General features: G+C 27.6%; 1 protein-coding gene across 1 annotated transcript; it reads right to left on the bottom strand.

The window, feature by feature from the left end:
• Positions 1 to 5,276: 5,276 nt before the first annotated feature.
• On the bottom strand, positions 5,277 to 9,071 carry LOC106773917 (1-aminocyclopropane-1-carboxylate synthase). Its single transcript, XM_014660685.2, has 4 exons — positions 8,652 to 9,071; positions 8,410 to 8,541; positions 8,072 to 8,232; positions 5,277 to 6,497 (listed from the first exon to the last, which is right to left on the bottom strand). Exons 1-4 carry the CDS (start codon positions 8,817 to 8,819, stop codon positions 5,522 to 5,524), a joined length of 1,437 nt encoding a protein of 478 aa, XP_014516171.1. The 5' UTR covers positions 8,820 to 9,071; the 3' UTR covers positions 5,277 to 5,521.
• Between the last annotated feature and the right edge of the window lie 12,212 nt (positions 9,072 to 21,283).

Raw genomic sequence — 21,283 nt, 5'->3', positions numbered from 1 at the left:
AATATACAGTGGTGAATTATTGCCATTGCTTATCTTATTTAGGGCAGACCAAATCATTTGTTTTATTTTCTCTGAATTGTTCCAAAAGTCTTGTGATTTTGTTCTCGTTCTGTTTCTATCTCAGAGAGTGTTTATCTTTTACTTTTCTTCTGTAGAAAGTAACGATTTCTATTTTTTGGAAATTAATATGAAGAACTGAATACCCTGAAAAAGTTCTCACGTCACTGAAAAGATATATATTTACTTGAAAGAAAAGTTGATTGAGTCAGTAGTTTAAGGTTATATGTGTGGGGAAAGATAAGATAGGTGTGTGTGACGGAAAGAAAAGAACGATATCAGGGCTTGAAGTGCTGTTCAAACCCTCCGCAGGAAATGGAATTGTGGAGAAAGTGGGCGTTGTTCACTGCTATTTCCAATTTTCCGGCGTGCAAATATCCATTTGAAGCAACTTACATGGCTGTTTATTTTTGTATAAATAAAATAACTATATATGGATAAGATATTATCGGGATAATTCAAATCACACTAATTAGATGTCCTACTCCAATTTATATAACATGATTAATTAATAAAAAGATTATAATACTTTATTTTGAATATATATTTTATATATCATTGTTATTATGGACTTATAACTGACCGATAAGAGGACGATGACAAGCGGAAAGAAAAAAGTCAAGCGGTTAATATACAAGTATAAGAAATCATATAATGATCGTTCAGTTCTTATGATTTTAAATGCCCTTATGCATTGTTATATGATAAACCATCTAACAATCCATTCAAAAGTTTTTTGCTGCCTTGATTATGTAACTAATTTTAATGTCGTGCAAGCAAAATTGATTTTGTTGTAAAGATACTAACAAAATCACAAATAAAATTTTCCACGACATGTAAGTCACCCTCCTTAAGAACTTATCTGTAGTGTATTGAGCAAGTTCCAAAGGATACAATAAAATCTTCTTAAAAATTTCTGAAAATCTCAAAACTAGCAAGAAACTCAAAAGAAAGTAAAAGAAAAAACCCAAAAGACAATAAGAAAAGAAAGGAAGAAAAACTAAAAAGATAACTTGATGAATAAATTTTCCTTTCGAGAAGAGAAAAGGAAGCTTGATTTGGTGCGTTTTTTGGAATGCAAAAAATGTTTTATAGAGCATAAACTTGGTCAAAAAGCCTTACCATAATAATGAATAAGAAAAAGTGACCATTGACACTTATGAACTTTAGTTAGAAAACAAAAACTGTGCACTTATGAACGTTAATGAAAAAATAAAAATTGTTGGTCAGCATTTAAAACTAATATTTCTTTTGCAATTATTATTATTTTATAACAATCTCCCACATATTGCAAAAGAAAGATAAGAAACTTTTATCCTGGGTTTCATAGGTTGTAATGTATCAAAGTTGGTATAGCAAGCTATATGAACCAATCTTAAATCAATAAACTTAACACAAAGAGTAGTTGGTATAACAAGCTATATGAACAAAAGACATTTAACATGTGTTAGAGGTTGATCAATCACAATACACCCTCACAGTCCTTGTCATTATTGCTATGATAGGCCATGCGTGTGCCCGGTATTCATGAATGCTCTAGAAATTATGCCAATATCCCATGGAAACGGCCCCACTCGACACTCAAATAGATGATTTCATTAAGTGTATGGTGCAAGTCATACACCACACATAAGGGATATGAAAATCATTAAAAACTTTGTTTAAGCTACAATTTCTTCACCGTATAAAATTTTAATGACAAAGTTTAACCTCTCATAATGCAGTCTCTAGTAGGGATGACAACAGGTTGGGTCAGACACGGATAGTGCCTACCCGCAACTTGACCTGCCAGATAAAACTGTACCCGCTACCCGCGCAGGTACCTGTTTAAAAAATACCCACTGGTATTTTAAAACCCGCAGGTACCGCGGATACCCAACAAAAAAAATATTTTATACATTTTTAAAATAAAATTTAAATAAAATTACAAAAAATACATATATAATATAATATAAATTAAATTAAATATAAATTAAAATATAATTTTAATTAAATTTAACCTAATAATATATAATTTTATTTTATTTTTAATTAAGTTTAATTAAAAATATATAAATTAATTGTTTTTATTATTTTTTGTGGGTAACGGGTACCTGCGGGTAGTAAATATCCGCGGATAGTAACTACGCGCCGCAGATTTTACCCACGAATATCCATGCTCGCGGATTTTTTTACAATCCCTAGTCTCTAGCACTTTCACACACACCATAGAAATGGACATAATTGATTAAAATCAATTTAGTGTTATTAGAACTAACATGTGACTTATTTTTACCCATACGAACCTTATTAATCAGATATCTAATAACAAAGATTGGATTACCATTACTTATTTCTTTGCAAGTGGCTTAAGTCTCATTCCCCTAAATGTTTCTAATATCTTTGTCTTCCTAGGAGTCTTGTTAGAGGATCTGTTAGATTTCGTTTTGACTTCACATAATCAATAAAAATAGTTTCACTCTTTAGCAACTGTTTCACCAAATTGGGTCTCAATTCTATATGTCTATTGTTTTCATTGTAATTCTTATTTTTAGTGATAACTATTACCGATTGGCAATCACAGTGTATTGACACTGACGAGGTTGGTTTCATTCCTAACGGAATGTTTACTAAGAATTTTTTCAACCACTCAGTCTTACTACTAGTCATCTCAAGAGTGATAAACTCAGATTCTATTGTTGATCTTGTAATAATTGTTTATCTTACTGATCTCCATGTAATCGCATCACCCTCAAGTTTGAATACATAATCACTAGTGAATTTTGTCTCGTCTGAATCAGAGATCCAATTAACATCACTATATCCTTCTAGTACAACGGGAAATCCACTATATTCAATGGCATAACCATTGAACCAATATTAAGTGTATCTTCTCAGTCTACTTAATGCATAGGTAATATCAGCTTTTAGAAAAGCTCATCAAATATAGTAAACTCCCAAATATTTAGACATACTGAGGTTAAGAATTGATTCTCCTCTGCCTTTCATTAATTTAGAGTTAGCATCATAAGGGGTTCTCACTGTTTTTGAAGTCACAATACTCATACTTCTTAAGAGGTTTCTTAGTGTATTGTTTTGGAATAGTAATATACTATCTTTCTCCCTTTTGATTCTACCTTCGAAAATCATATTGATTTCACCTAGAAGCAACTTATATTTCAAAATAAGATTCTAGAAACCTTTATTTTTTGAGACTATCAGATTGTATGTGTCAATCATTAGCTTGTCGTTCATATATAAATATATAACAACATATTCTCTACTTCCAGATTTAGAGTAATATCATTAGGTAAAAAGCGAAACTTATTTCTTCAAGTAATTAAGTAAAATTACCTATGCCCCTACAATTTTAAAATATTTGAATTGGTAAACGAGAAAATACCTGGTTTTGCTTCTTTCATTTATAGGTAGAGTATACGAAAAATAACTCAAGTACCTAATAATGGTTCGCTACATCACTTACCACAGGAGGTGCTGAAAATTTATTTAGGAGTACACAAATTAAAAATCAGGAACTCAGTCTCATCTTATTTCTTTTTCTTTCTCTGGAGAGAAATTCTCCTCCACCTTTCCTTAAACATTACAAAGGCACGACACATGAATATTAAGGTTCATCATCCTATAATTCCAACGAACTCTAAGTTGTCGCTCATCTCCCTCTTCATGCTCATCAACAGTCCCTACAAATGGCTCAATGATGGTTCATTACCTACTAAGTAATTCTTACTAGTAATCTTGGTTAGAATTGATTTTTAGGAATGATTATCGTTGGAAGTCGTCCATTTGGTCTCATCTTCCATGACTAAACAAAGAGTATGTTGCTTATCTAAATCATATTACGCATGGTGACAGACATCAACCTATTCAGCCGATCGTCTCTTCTTGGTAGTTTCATCTAGTCGATTCTATTGTACGACCGTATGACCACACAGTATCAGATGAAAAACTTCTTGTTGGAAAAGAAAGATATAAGAGGAGGAAAAAAAATATAAAAGAAGAAAGTAAGAGTAGAAGAAAAAGAACGATAAATTATTAGCTTATCACTTACTAACGACTTTAATGTTGATGTAACAAAAATACCATTGAGTTTTTCTTTAATAATTATTGGAATCACATTATAAAAAAAATTAAGAAAAAACATCAAAGTTTTAAGCCTTTAAATAACTAGTTTTTAGTTAGTGTAAATTAAGGCTCTTTTATTGATTTTGGTGAAGGTTTTTTTTATTCAAATTATTATGATTAAAAAAAATTAGTATAAATATTTTTTTATTAAAGAATTTGAATATTTTAAAATATATTATTTCTCTATAAAATATTACTTTTTAGAATTATCTTACTTTTCTTCAACTTCTACCTTGAAATCCCTAAAAATAAACTTATTGAAAGATAGATCTTATATGTCTAAACATAGTATCCTCTCCCTTGTGAATTAAGTACCAAATAATGACCATGAATTTCTCAATATAATATTATGTGATCCATGCACGCAACTAGTGACGCTATGCATATATATATGCACATCGGTCACCTAAAGTTTGAAACTTTAATCAATCCATTAACCTTCAATTATTGTATTATCATTAGGAGTATGTTAACATGTGCTGTAAAAATCAACATGATATCATGTTAGTTTCTTTTAAATCTACTTCTTTTAAAGGTATGGAAAGAAGGTTGTACGTTACTTAAAAAGGTTAATTCTTTTCAAAGAATAACAGAATAATTGTCTTTTAATAAAAAAATTGTGAAAATCACTTCCCCCAAATTTTAGAGGCAATCTTAATCATTTTTTATGTCTATGGAAAATGAAAGAGTTAAACAAAAGAGATAAAGAATAAGTATATTTTTATATTAGTTCAGTTTTCTTTTATATTAATTACATCTACTTTTAATTAACTTTAGATCTAAGATTGATTTTTTTTTACTATTATGAATTTAACATAATTTATTATTTTTTAAATATTAAATTTAAAATAACTGATTATTTTACTTTTTAATCAATTAAAAAATATTATTCAATTGTTAGAATATATATCTTAAAAACTGCATTATTTCCAACAATTTAACTTGGCGTTGAAAATTCATAGAGTTAATTAAAAATATATAATCTAATGCCATTATAATGAATAATCGAACAAGAAAAGAATAATATCATTATTTGATTCATGCATGAATGTTACATATATGGAAAAATGAAACTTTCTCCAAATATAAAGTGGGCAAATTTATTCCAATCATATATATAACTGCAATTGCACCAATAATTTCAGTCACCCTATAGCTATCTCACAGTTAGCCCTTTAGGACAACCTAAACGTGAAAATACCCTAAGCACCCTCCAGAACATTAGAAAAACAAACCTAATTAGCAAAACAAAACAAAAATTATTAAAATATTTTCAGACTGAGACCATATCATCATAGTTCTTGAAAACGATAGATGGTGATGAAGAACCCTTGTCGAATATTCAAGTGGCTTGAACAAGAGGTGATGTAATAGGTGAATGAGGAGACATAGCACTGTCATCAAACCGCCTCGAAGAAAAACTGAGTCTAAGATTCGATTGCCAACGTTTCATTCCCACTGGTTTCTTTGTTTCTTTCCCGACCAGTTCACGAATCCTGTTGAGTGCAATATCCACTGTTTGATCATCCATGTTGGCAAAGCAAACCCTAAACCAACCAGGCTCAGAACAGTTGAAAGAAGACCCTGGTGACACATTCAGCTTCACCTCGTGAATGATCACACGCCATAGCTTCAGCTCAGCTTCGAACGTTGCTTCCTCCAATAAATTCTTCAAGTTCATCCAGAAGAAAAGTCCTGCACTGCTTGGAAACCGAACAATGTTAACCTCTTCGAGCCCCTTCACGAACTTCTCGTGCCTTTCCTCCAACCTTCTTGAATTCTCCGAAAGAAACTTCGTCACAAACTTTTCATCGGAAAGCATGGAAGCCAGCATGTGTTGAGTTTGCGAGGAGACTAAGCCGAAGCTAGACATTTTCCTAGCACATGCCACAACTTCATCGTTGAATGAATAAACTATGCCAACTCTGAAACCAGGGAACCCCATGTCTTTCGACAAACTATAAATGACATGAATCAGTTCACGTTTGCAATGTTCCATTTCTTGGATCACTTCAGCCACGCTTACATAACTGGGGGAACTACTGAACACTGTTGCTGCGTAGATTTCATCACAGACTAAGTGAATGTTTTTCTCGTTGATGAAGCTCACTAGGCTCTTCAACGTGTCCCTGTCCAAGGTTGTGCCCAAAGGGTTAGAGGGGTTTGTTATGATCAACCCCTTAACGTTGACGTTCTCCTCTTTGGCTTTTTTGTAAGCTTCTTCAAGAGCTTCTCTTGTAATCTTGAAGTCGTTGGAGCTATGGCAATGGACAGGAATCAACTGCACCTGGGTTCTCCAACACAAGTCACGAACGAATCTGTAGTAAAATATGAAAATATATCAATCTTTATCACTCTGTTAAATAAAACCATGTATTTCATTCTTTGTGTTGTGTAAGTATACACTTACTAATCATATATATAATCACATTTTGCCATTGATAAGACGTCGTTAATTAATTTTTCAATATAATAATACGCGTCTAATCACCCTACAGGTTTAATTCTCCTTTGACCAATTCAGCCATAGTGAATATATTTATGTATTGTGGTCCACGCATTAAGTGGGTTGCTGGAAAGAGTTACTTTCAATAAAAAGCACAATCTTTAAAGCAAATTAATTGCAAAGGTTAAACATATCAATGCAGAAATCAGTTCAAAGAAGAAAAGAGTTGGATTTAATTAGTGCAAAAGAAATTCCATGAAAATTAAAAAAAAAATAATAATGACATGGCATGATTTTCTTTAGATAAATTTGATATTGCGAAGAAATTTGACCAACCGAATTAAATTTCTGAAAAATTAATAGAGCTGCATGTGTGTGTAATTATTGTATTGTGCTGACGTTTGTGTTTGAATATGAGGTCACCGTACACAGATGTTCGTAGTTTCCATGTTTCACTTTGTAAAGGTCAATGTATAGTTATAATCCACTTAGCTTGCATCATGAAGTGTCTAATTTGGACTTAACATATATGTGAACGAAAAACCACACGCGTGTTGACTAACCTCACACCATGGCACGCTTAATAGTTTGAACATAATTTCTCTTTTTTTTTTTCCAAATTATCACAATATGCAACAAAGACCACAAGAGAAAGTCATACTATAAGAGGATATATATTTCGTAATGAAAAGATAAAAATATATATATATAATTTTATGATCCACATAATTTAGATAAAGCTTATAAATACTTATAAAGTCAATTGTTTTTTTGTTTTACAAGTTACTAAAACGAAACATTATTTTTGACTGTAGAATAATGTATTAGAAACATTTGTAATCTTAAAAACAAAATTAATTACTTGTACTAAACTCATTTAAAGAAAAAACCTTAATTAATATCATAACAAAATTAAGATCATGCCATTCTTTGTGTTTTTCCTCACATCTTTTATAAAGTTTAATTTGCTTATAAAAATAAAACTGACTCAATTATTTCATCCATTAGTGATACATTACTTTGATTGATACAAGCCAAGCTTCACCTTATTTGGTGTCCGCAACAAAAACCCTTCAATACCACGTTTTCATATATACACTTGATTGTTTTCAAACGTGGCATCTTCAGATAACGTAATCTGTCAAAATATTAGGCTAATTCTACAGTATTCCAGACTTAACAAGTAAGCAGATATACATAAAATGGTCATCAGAAACAAAAATAACACTCTGATGAATATTATATTGAGAAAAGCTGTTGTAACTAAAGTAAGTAGAATGCTAAGACATTGAATTTCGCCTTGAATAAAAAAGAAGAGATGTTATATTATTATTATAAGGCTTTATGAATGTTCGGTTTCCTTTTTTCACTTGAAAAGGTTGATAGTGAATAGCACAGAGACATTCATTGAATGAACACAGATTTTAAGGAAGAGAAGGTACATACCCTGGATAAAATGGGGTAGGAATCATAAAGGCATCTCCAGGATCAGCCAAGCAGAACATGATTTGCTCGTTGGCTCCTGTTGCTCCTCCACTCATCAATATACGGTCTGGATCAAATCTGACCCTACCTCCTCTCACTTTTGACATCCAGTTTGCAATAGCCTGAAAAATCAGAACAAAAATTGCATTTTCTTCTGAGTTTTAGATACTAAATGAAGCAAGTGCTGGAATTTTTTCAGCATATTAATAGTTGTTTCTCCTTGTAGGCTATGATAGAAATTAATAAAATGAAACTTTACGTCAGAAAAGGTTAATTCATAAATAATTTCCTTGACTTACATTTCTGAACTGTTGCAGTCCATGATAGTCTTGAAAGTTGGCAATGTTTCTGAACTGATGCACTCCCTCAGGAGTGCAAATGGAAGCTTCGGGATTATTCAGAATCCAGTCTTCAATCAGATCAAAGCATAGCTGGAAAAGAGAAAACGAGCAAGAAAATGAACACCCATTTAGTAAACTGATCATAATCAAAATAAAAAATTGCATTTTTTGATGGTGGGTCTACGGAGAATGACACATACTTGATTTTCTGCAAGACCCATCTGAATAACACCTTGAGGATTTTTTGTAGGGTGAAAAGGGTTTCTCTCATATGCTTTCCAGCCATCAAAGTATGGAGAATTCTCTCCATGTTTGTCATTGGTGGCAATTTTGGATAGAAGGTGTTGGCTCATTCTCCCCGAGTCCATGTTAATGTTATAATTTGTGCAGAAGGTGTACGATGAGACTCTAGTTTGAGTTGCAAGGCTTTGGAATTTGGATGGTGCTAGCTAGGTTAGCAAAGAAGTGGTGGTGAAAAAATGGTGTGAGTTTGGGGTATTTATAGTGCATGTGGGGTAGAACAGTGGTAGATGAGGAAGAAAACTCTGTTTAGAACTTCATGATTGAAAGCTGAAAAAATAAATAAGATAATAAGATTATGTTGGTTGAATTCTAATTGCTTGTTTCACTTCCCATTTTTTCATAAACACGTGTGGAAAGACCAACGACCACAAATAGAATAATTGTGCTCTGAACTTTTTTTTTTTTTTTTGTCTTATTTTTAAGTGAGTTTGTGTAAACTTAAAATGTAAATTACTTTTGAGAAAGAAATATAATATATATATATATATATATATATATATATATATATATATATATATTGAATAAGTTTATGTGTAACTCAATGAAAATTGTATTCTATTTATGATCACGATCAAATATGAAATTAGATATTTGGAGTGATCTAATAAGAATATAAAAGTTAAATATTTTTGTTAAAATAGATTTTGAATAGTTACATCACTAACTTACTGAATGAATTTATATTTAATTATTAATATCATGAAATACACTTTTAAAATGAAAATATTAAACTTCACTTGAGATGTCGAATAAATATTAATAAGTGATTTTCATAAAAGTACATATATTATTTTACGTTTGGTTAAAAAAACACTTAAGCACAGAACATTTTTAAAAAAATATAGTAATTAGTGTTTTGCTCTGTTAGAAATATAAAAAGTACTCAAACAAACTCCCTTTTTATCTTGGTTGTTTTTGTTTTTCTATTTTTCTTTTTATTTATTATTGCATCATTTAATGTCACTTTCTCCCTTCATTTTCTTCTTGTATTTTATGTCTCTACACTTGACACCAATAATACGTCGTTCTAAAGAAAATTGTTACAAATAGAAGAATAAATTAAGATTGATATAGTGCCGGAGGGTTTGGATAGTATGCATAAAGTCTTAAATCCAAACTTTGTATTATCATATAGTTAATCTAAATGACAAATACTTGATAAAATCATATAAAATACACCGTAAATGAGATACAAGTTGTATAAAAGAAATCATAACTAATGAAATTTAACAATTAAGAAGTTTTTTTTTAACTAAATTATAATTGGCTAGCTTATTTGCACCAATATTGCATTCAAGAAAAATATGAGAACAGAAAAATAAAAAATAAAAAGCATGTGATCTCCGTGCATTTTCTCCATTTAGCCTGCAGATTCTAAGAAGACTATATCTAGAGCTTGTACTCAAAGAATAAATTCACACTTAAGCCTCTCTCTTTTTTTAAAAAAAAAATAAAATATTTTTACACAGATTATTTTTAACAACATTTTTAATATAGTATATATGTTATTTTTTTTACTAATTCATTATTATTTATTAGTATGTCAACATACTCTAAATCCAATAAAAAAAATGACATATATATTGTATTAAAATGTTATAAAAGAATCTATGATAATTGTCCCTTTTTTTTTCAAACCTTTAATGGCTATCTCAATCGTAACTACATAAGCAAGAAAAAAAGTTTCAACGGCAAAAATTGAGAGGCTACCCAGAAAGTTGTCACTACTATTATGAAAAATCCCATCAGTTAATATTGCCTATATAATCAAAGTCAATTAAAAGGTGATTTAGGAGAACGTATGCAACTATACAGGACTGGGCAAAAATAACTTATCAGTATTGTATTATAGTTAACTGTATTAAGTTCAGTATATATTATGCTTCAGTTTTCTTCTCTAATTCCCGATTCATCTTGCCAAGAAAACTTTATTTAATAATAAAATATTAATAAAAGGAACGTTAATATAAAAATTAATAATTAATTTTTTTAAACAATTTTTTATCACAAATTTTAATATATTTTATCAATAAACATATATTACTATTTTAAATAATATTATTTTAAGTAATAAAAGTAAAATATATTTTTTTTAAATTTAATTTTATTAAATGATTAAGTAATAGAAATCATAAAAGAAAAAAAAGACTATATAAAAAAAATAATACTTTAAATATATTATATTCTTTAACATATTATTAAATATGAAAAAATATGTTAAAAAAACTTTTAATAATATTAAAATGTGTGTAAGAACACATACACTAAAATAACTATTTACTTTAAAAATTAACTTACTTTAAAATAAATATCAATATTATTATTTTTAAATGATAGTATTTTAAAGACTAAAACTAAAATATGTTTTTAACGTTAAATTTTATTAAATGACTATATAATGAAATATGTAAAAAGACAGTAATATAGAAAAAATAATTAATATTATAAAATTATCAAATGACAAAAAAAATTAATAAACGTTTATTAAGAATAACTTTTCTAATATCATCTTTTATTATATTATAATAATTAATAAATATTAGTTTAATTTTTACATAATAAAATATGAATAATAAATCGTTGATCAATAAAACAATTTTATGAGGCAACAAAATAAATATAAATAAAATATTATTTTAAAAGAAAATAAGTAGATAAAAAGATAAAATAAGTTATATACACATATAAAACAAAAAAATAAAAATAAAAATTAAAAAAAAAAATATAAAATTATAATAATATTCATGACAAAATAAATATAAATAAAAAAATAAAAAAAAAATTAAATTAAATAAATAAAAAGTAAAATAATTTCCATACACATATAATAATAAAAGAAATATAAATAAAATAGAAAATGATAATATCAAATAATTAAAAAATTAATTTGTAAGACAATCATGAATAAAATAAAATAAATATTAAGATAAATTTCAATTAAAAAGAATACGTATTGTTATATATTCAATTTAAAAACTAGTACAATTCAATTTTAAATTATTACAATTCAGTTTAAGATTAGTATAGTTAGTAGTTCAGTTCAGTTTATACGGTAGTTTAGTACAATTTAGTATAATTCAGTTCAGTCTAGTTTGATAAAATAAAAAACACATTTTACAGACAAATTAATTTTTAGTTCAAGTACAGTTTAATTCTATTTGTCCACCCTACAAATGCGTAAACGTTTTAAAGACTTAATTAAATTTTAAGTGTTTTATAAATTCGAATATTTTAGTTTAATTCTTATTAAAAAAATTGTTATAGTTATATATGTTTTTTATTTTTGAATTATTTTCAAATATCGTGTTTCTAGACTTATGCTCACTTTGTTCATATATTTTATATCAAAATCATGTAATTTTTTTCTGCAAAAAATACTTAAAGTGTTTTCATGTGATAAATGAAATTTAATAATATATTATAATATAACTTTCATGTGTCATTTGTTTTGAAGGATATGTTTTCCGTGACTGTGAAAAACAAAATAGAAATACGATTTAATTTAAGAATGAAAAATAAATTTTTAAAATAATTTAAAAACGAAAAACATATTTATAATCTTTTTTTTATTATATTAAGTATTGTAAGTTTTAATATTTTTTTAATTGAGTGTTAGTCATTTAATTTTTTTCGTTAACTAATTCAAAATGCAAATGGGAGAAGAACGTGAAAGAGAGAAAGAGAAGGGAGAAGAGAAAATGTGAAAAGATAATTTTGATCTAGAAATTTTAGAAAAAAGAAATGTGCCTCCTTAATTTTTAATTTACAAATTTCTTAATATGCTCTTATTAAAACAAACAAATGGGTTTTAATTTTATTTACAAACTTCACTGCAACCCAATTTTGTATATAAACTTTAGTGTATTTCACTCAATTTTAAAAAACTATTGATAATAGAAGAAAATTTTAAATCCAGCAAATCATATATGCAGGGTGAAACTTTGTAAATGTGGAAACAATATAATTAATTTAAATTAAAAGAAAAATATTAGTATCAAGAGAGAATTTATCGGAACAATATTATTTACTAACAACACAAAAATTCCACGGTAAAACATAATTTATTAACATATGTTATTATAAATTTTAAGAAATTTAATTATTGATAAAAATATTTATTAATAATGGATTCATCAATAAAATTTGTCAATGATTTAAAATTTATAATTAAAATTTTATTAGTAAAATGGAGATGATTTTTTTACTTTAACATTGGTCATTTCAAGATAAAATATATTGATAAATTTGTCATTAATTGTATTTTTTAAAAGAAAAGCAACTATAAATAAATTTTGACATTATTTCAGTAATTGTATTTCTTTCAAATTCATCAATAATTTCATTAATAATGCATATTGATACAATTAATGATAAATTTTTCGTAAAATCTAATGAAATATTTGTTATAAATTAAATAAAAATGAACGAGAAAAGAAGAGAAAAAGGAAGAAAAAGAGAAAAAGATGAGAAGGCGAAAGAGGTGTGACGATAACATCAGTAGCAATAATGACTACACAATAATGATAACAACGTAAAGAGGAAAAGGAGAAAGATAAATCAAAGATGGTGGACATAGTGACGGTAGAAGCGACACCATGAATATAATAAGAATAGCGGTGATAACAAAGGAGAAAGCGAAGGAAGAAAAAAGATGAAGAATATGAAGGAGAGAAAAAAGAAAACAAGGAAAAAGACTAGGATATTTTTCTTCCTTAAATTTTTTCTTCCATAAAATTTATTCGTAATTGTCAATGAATATTTATCAACCAATTTAAATGATTAATAATAACTAGTAGATTTTTTTCTTTGTCGGTAAAATTTATTGACAAATATTTAATTGATGAATTTTTTACGTTGATAAATCATCAATAATTTTACTTTGATGACAAAGTATGATGATAAACATAGGCCACATCAACTAAAAATACAAAAGTTAAGGCATTCATATAAAACAAAATCAATTTATCACTAATGACAAAAAAAATACACAATAAAACTTGTAAAATCACTTAAAAGATAAAATAAAGTTACAAAATATATGTAATGAAATTCTTCTATGCTTAAACTTTTGTACTTTCATGCAAAAATATATTAAGAAAAGGAAAAAAAATACCAAATTAACATATAGATGAAAAAAAATATATATATGATGAATCATAAAAGAACATTGTAAGTAAAAGAGAAAACAATCAAACATTCAAAGAGTCGCAACAATCAATAATATAATTAAAAAATACAAAAGGAAACAAAAATCATAATCAAGTTAAACTAAGAAAAAGGTAAAACTTCCACAATGATAAAAATCATAAGCTTTCTTAAGTGTTTAAGGTTGTATTTACACTCAAAGCATTGCCATAAACTTGTGAAACCTCTAAAATTTTCAACTTGAAACATATGGATTAAAGATCAACAAAATTTTTATTTAGCTTGTAATGAGACTAAGTGTTGGTTAAGCTAATAAAAACTTCTAAGTGGTAAAATAGTGGAAAAAATAGGAACAACGGATAATGAATTAAAATAACAAAAAATTTCATTCTTCCTATTTTTTTTTATCGAAAATGTTAGTGTTAGTAGGAAGTTCAACCTACAACTTTTCTCATCCTTCCTTCCAAGTTTATCACTGAGCTAATCTTATATCTTTCTTTTACTTCTTTTATGCTATCATACCTGAATTCATGCTTATTTTATTTTATAGTTTTTTTTTCACAATTACTTTAACTATATTTTCAAGTTATATCAATCAACTAACACTAAAAAAAACTTAATTTATCGATGATCAATATCAATCAGAAATAATAAAAATCTATAGGTAATCAATTTTTTTCAACGGACCAGTGACAGGTTACATTCGTCAATAAAAGTATTATCAGTAAGATTTATCGACAGATATTATCTCTCGATATTTACTGACAAATATATTTGCTAGTAATTATTGAGGAGTCATATTCATTCATTGTTATATGACTCAAGTACGAGACATTATCGAAAGATTTATCCATCAGTAAATGACATTGTAATTTTCAGTACAATGGACATTATTCTCTACCTATAGCAAACAAACATAATGGTTAAACATAACAATAAGGTTGTTAACGCCTACCAGACAATGGAATTCAAACAAATATTAATACAATATCTTACAAACGTTACAAACATATATAAGGCAATCCAAACAAACATCACAAACATATTTATAAAGCAATTTTCACGAACATAAAGTATTTAAAAGTATGTCTAAAAGTAACATAGTCCAAATAATTTTCATATAATTATTTTCTTCTTCTTGAGGGTCTTGTTGTCGTTGTTAGGATTGTGGTTAGATTAGGATGCACTGAGCTGACGTAGGTTGGGCTAGACTGAGTTGTTGTTGGGACGGCGTTGGGCTGGACTAAGGTTGTTGAAGACAACTTTATTCTTCCAAAGGCAAGAATCTCATGGTCAGATTTTGTAAAGTGTCAAACTTGTGACTCATATCATCATAAGCCTATGCAAAATGCTAGAATGGATAAATAAGTGAACGAATTTGTGAAATACATTAATTAAGTTAAGATCAAAACCTTAAACTTACCAACAACAATCAATGGACTAATGCGTGAATCGATGGATGAAAGAGTGAATTAGTTGATTGAATGTCAAAAACACGAATAGGTAAAGGAATTGGAGAAAACGCGAACACTTCACTGAAGTTTAGGTTATGGGAAACACAATTGGAGAAAGAAATTATGGTGCAATGACGCCTTCAACCCAACAACGCAATAATCCCTTCAACGATGGCAACATTAGGGCAGGGTAGGTAATGGTGACAGACTCACCAATGGGCTACGTCAAGTCCACATGTCTCAGTCATTAATTCTAGGGGAGAAAGCGAATCTAAACTTTAAGAGGAAGTGTTTTGTGTTTTGATGGAGAAAATAGGAAAAGAATTTGAAATTTTGACATCCTTTATTCTATTGAATTTACTTACGAATCTTCTGTCATTAATGTTTGTTTACAAAACATTACTAATTATATCGACGAACGTTTTTGTTAATAAATTTTTTTAGTAATTCCATTGATAAATTATAACTTGGTGAATTTAATTTTTTTGATAAAATGTAGTCTGTAATTTTTAGTTTTCTTGTAGTGCAAGAAAGATCAATATGCATCAAAATTGAAACCTAGACCTATTTTTAACTATTTCCAAATCAATTTGTTAGTTCTTTGTAATGAATTACAAAGGATGCTTTGGATTTATAAGTTGGCTATACAACAGAGGAGAAGAAAAAAATTTAGCTAGAATGAAATGTCTCCTTTTGTTTCCTTTATAGAGAATCTCTTCCTGCTCTTCTTGTACAGTGTATGCTATTTTTATAAATTGAAGCCGCCTGACTAAGAAATTCTGGATGTCAAAATAATACATTAGATAAGAAATTGTATTGAGTCCTAACAAAGTGAAATTAATTTCAACCTAGCAAAGAGCATGTTCCTACATAACTGAGGTTCTGAATTTCATGTGTACCTGAAAAAAAAAATTAAAAAAAAAAAAAAAAAACTAACTAACTAACTGGAAACCAAACTATGAGCAACCTTTGTATAATTTGGTCTCATTTATAGAAGGAAGACCGTTAGTTCTTGATTTTTGCTTATAGTTGTTAATTTGGTCAACGATCAAATTAAATATGCTATTTGTTAATTAAGTCTACGGATTAAATTTATTTGTTCAATACTTGAACTGTCAATTCCAGAATCCAAACTAATATTTTAAAATATCAGTTACCAAATTAACAGTAGCTAGGACAGTTTTATCAATTTTGAAGATTCAAATTATACGTAAGAAGTTTTCAGTTTTTATTTTGAAAGATACATACAATTTTTTATTTCGAAATAATATCTCAATTGTCGGTGAAGAATTGGGTCAACTAGTCAACCTTAATGAAAAAAAAAAACAATTACCCCAATAAATTAACACGGTAATTATTCCTTTCTGACTTACTTTTTTTGTTGGACGGTTCAGTTATTTATTGACTTCATGAACTCTGAGTGTTCCGTTTCTGGTCACATGCATAGAATTAATTACTCTATGCAATATTCCAATTTAAATAGTAATATATGTACTAAGGTTGAATATAAATATATATAATTTGAGAGATATATTAATTCATATGTTTTTCTTTCTTCTTCTGCATTAGGAGGCAGAGATGTTCTTCCAAAGTACAGCTACCATAAATGGAATATAATTGTTTTCATTTTCCTTAGTCTAAGAGTACGATATAAGGTACTTGAATTTTATGCAAAAATATTATACCATTAATATATATATATATATATATATATATATATATATATATATATATATGAGTCTCTCACACGTTAATTTTGTGGGTAAATTCATAACAAAATTATAAATAGCGTGTTGATATTATGCACTAAATCTAATAATGTTAGTGTGAATCTAATAATGTTAGTCTGAAGAAGAATTTTTAGGGGTTTGAATTAGGTATTGTTTTGGTTCAAGTCTCAAATTTCATTTCTCCAACTTATGTTTTAGTCTCATTTCATAATGAGTTTGGGATTAGTGTTGCTCTAATTATAATCTAACTAGTAACAATTTTTATTTTTGTTTAAGTTAGTCATCATATTATTGTTTAAGGCTCGGTTCGTATTTGATGATCAAGCGATTTATTTAATATTCTTAACTAATGAAACCATCTAGTCATAATCTGACCGAACGTTATTAAATACACATAGTGGATTGTGTTTAGTTATGTAGGAAAATTTGTTCTTTTATGGATAATTTCAAGTAAAGAGAAATACTGACTAGAAATTTTTCTGAGAAAAGAAAAACCCAGACTTGGAAAATGAATATTTATTTGGCCGGCACTGGAGTGTGAAATAGTAAATTGGAGTATGGTCATGGCAAAGAGAGAAGCACGTTAGCTAGTGTTAAAGAAGAAATAGAAAGTTTGAAAAGGTGGAACCCTAGGGCTTATGGGGCGGCAACACCGTGTAAAGTTTTGGGCCCCACATTCCTTATTCTCTTTCTGGTAGTTTGCCACGTATAGGAAACAATGACTAGGAAACATCTTCCAAGTTTCCTGGGAAAGTGTTTGAAGATTTTGTGGTCGTGGAACACATTGGAATATACACATGTAACTCGTACCATAGATTTAGGCTTCTAAGAAGACCCTTATTCAATCAAACTTTGAGGGCATTCATCTTACCAGTAGTAATGTTGCTGCGGCTTACGCGTTCTGATGATCTCTCTTTTGAAAATACAAACCATGAGATACATGAGTTTTGCACCAATCGGGCATTTAAGTTAAGACTCTTTGGTGTTCATCTTTAATTTCGCACTGCAAATTTATTATCTTGTGCATATTTTTGGGTAATGATGTATCTTGTGCCAAATCTTCCACATGGCCATGCTAACTAGTTATTTGCATCATTACTACATACATAAACAATCACGTCACGCCCCTGTAATACATGGAAAAGGAGAATATTATATAAGTTTTATTTATGCACAAAACAAGTTTTACTTGCTCCACTTTGTAAGTGCTGTAATATAAAATTGTTGTTCGTGTCGTATTATTATTATTATTATTATTATTATTATTATTATATTCAGATTGTTTAATATTAAATCTTAAACACAAACATCGGCATAAGCGAAGTTTCTACGTTATAAGAAAGTTTAATTCGTCACCTTGTACGCAGCCAGTTTTATGTCCTGATTATGAAAAGGATAACACATGCATACATATATATATGACCTCACATTTCTCAAATCCAGAACACTAGTAAAAATATTAAAAAAAAATCTTAAATATGGTATTATTACGCATTATTCATATAAATCCAGAAGAAATGGGCAGAGACACTTTTTTTTTTCATTTTAAATAGAAAACACGAAAGTGAGAAAATCAGTAACTTACATGAGTAATGTATTTTATAAGATTTAATATAACGTTTATTTGAATACCTTTTATATGAAAATATACTTTATGTATAGTATTATAGTTTTTTTTTTTCAGTTTTAAGTCTCGTCCATATTGCTTTATTTTATTTCACAAATCTCTTTGCTCTTCTTTCTTTATTTTTCTTTGAAGTTGACATTCGACCTAGGTTTTCCAAAATATATTTATTGAAAATCAACTAAGCATGTTTCTTATGCTCGTTGAAATTCAAAATTAGGCATGCATTAATTAAGTCAACGACCATCATATTTACTATACTTTCTAAACTATAGTTTCCCAGTTCATATTTGGTAGTATAAGTCTTAAATATGCTCTACTCTTTTTAATGGTAAATGCGTGTTTCTTTATAGAGAAAAGCAACAACCTCAAACTGGAAAATTAACTAGAGTAACTGTTCGAAAATATTAGAAGTGTCACAAACCATACTTTTTCAAACATATACTATATTATTAACTGAAATTTATTAAAATTAAAAAATTTAGAAAATCAAAATTATTTATTTTAAGGAATTTATCTCTTTATAACAAAGCCTAAATTGGAAATAATATGTTAAAAGGTTATGTGGCTAATTACGTTTACCTTTATAAGTCATCTCAAATGATTTAAAATCATATTTATAACTTAAATTATTATCTAATCATAGTTTTTTTTTTCAAATTAATTTATATAAAAAGGGTTTTAAAAAAAATGAATTTCTTAAGTGGATCTCAATATATTTACAAATTAATTAACTTGAAAAATACATAATAACTCTTAGCTTGAAAAATCTTGATTCAGTTGAAAAAAAAAAGGACAGTGAAGTAATCTCATGAAATTTTAATTAATTAAGATTATTTGTTTCAAATGTAATAGTAAAAAACCTTTCTACTTTTATTGGTGCTTAGAATATATGTTATGTTAGGTGAGATGCTTCGAAAATCATATTTCTTGAATAATTTCAATAGATTATTCTCTCTTCAGATATTAACTCCTGTCTGACAACTCAAATTGCTCCAAACAAAAGGCCTTTCACGTTGAGGATAAATGTATATTATCAATTTCTGATGAGATATATAGCCATTCAATTCCAACACGTGTGTCAAGAATCATTTTTAAAACACTATTCACGATTTTTTTATTTTAGTTTTAAAATGTAGCAAATAAAAATGAGTTATTTGTGTCAGCCATTATAAATTAGAAGAAAATGAATAATAAGCAGGGGAAATATATACTTTGTATAGTTATTCTTGAAATAATTTGATTATTTTCAATTTTGTAAATCATTCTTTTTATTTTTAACTTTAATTATAAAGTAAATTAAAATATATTTTTTAAATCTTTAAATTATTTACAAGTATCCTATATTGATATTATATAATAAATATTAGTGACCTTATTTACCATTTAACTTTTTGTTCAATAATAATTGTTACATAATATCAACAACAACAAAAATTGTAAATTTAGAAAGAAAACACAAAGTAAAATTTTTATATGGATTAAAATCAGAATTGAACTTTTTATCTCTGTATATATAGTTTTATTTGATTTCTCTTTTACATAAATGATATTTATAGAATTCTTAACATTATTGATATTTTATTTATGTGTATCAAAATTAAAGAGATGTATATTTTAATAGCATATATGAGAATGAATCACTTGAATATATAATCATTGTTATTATTTCATTATAAAAAAATTTAAAACAAACAATTAACATACATTGATATATATACATTGTATCAGCTTATATAACTAGCGTCAGTCATGACGTAAGCTAATACGTTTTTTGGTTGATAATTGGTAAATATAAATTTCTATAAAAAGTATAAACAGTATGTGAAATAAATATTTTAATATATCTAGGATTATAATGTATTATAATAGAAAATATCCTTTTCAATATAACTTTATGTACTGGACAAGAAACCTTGACCTTAGTGAGAAAAACCCTCATATTCCATATAACTCTCATGCTTATCATTATGTCTTTTGTTTTTTTTTTTTCTTTAAATATTTGATATATAATTAACACTTTATGTTATCTTTTTGTACTAACTCCTTTTGATTAAGTTAGCACACAAAATATACAAAATATTTCATACTCTGATAAAAAAAAAAACAAAAAATTTCATAATTTTTTGTATTAGTTAATCCCATACTAATTCAACAAGCATTTAAATAGCACACTCATTTTTTGAGACAATAAAACCATTGAAGAATCTACCTTAAAGTGAACTCTCGCACGAGAAATTAAAACATATAGGTACTTGTGTGTGATCAATGAGGTTGACTTTGGACTAATGAGGTTAAAATTTTGAATTTAAAATTGCAAGAGAGAATGATGAAAACGTTGACATCAGTGTGTGCGTGGATTTGTAATCAAATAGATTTTATTATATGGATTTCTATAAAGTAGCTAACACAAGTCAACAACTTTAATACAAAAATTGTTAAAATAAACTCTCATCTAATAAAATTCCAAAAGCAATTGATTAAACAATTTAATTAAACACAGTGTAGGCCACTTAAACACTTTGTAGGTGGATTTGATCTTTTTCATACTTTCTGTTAAATCCTTTGCACTTATT

Source organism: Vigna radiata, chromosome 9, assembly GCF_000741045.1.
Source record: "Vigna radiata var. radiata cultivar VC1973A chromosome 9, Vradiata_ver6, whole genome shotgun sequence".
NCBI classification, from domain to species: Eukaryota; Viridiplantae; Streptophyta; class Magnoliopsida; order Fabales; family Fabaceae; genus Vigna; species Vigna radiata.
Note: the sequence above shows the minus strand (reverse complement) of the source record. Positions and strands in the feature narration are given on the sequence as shown.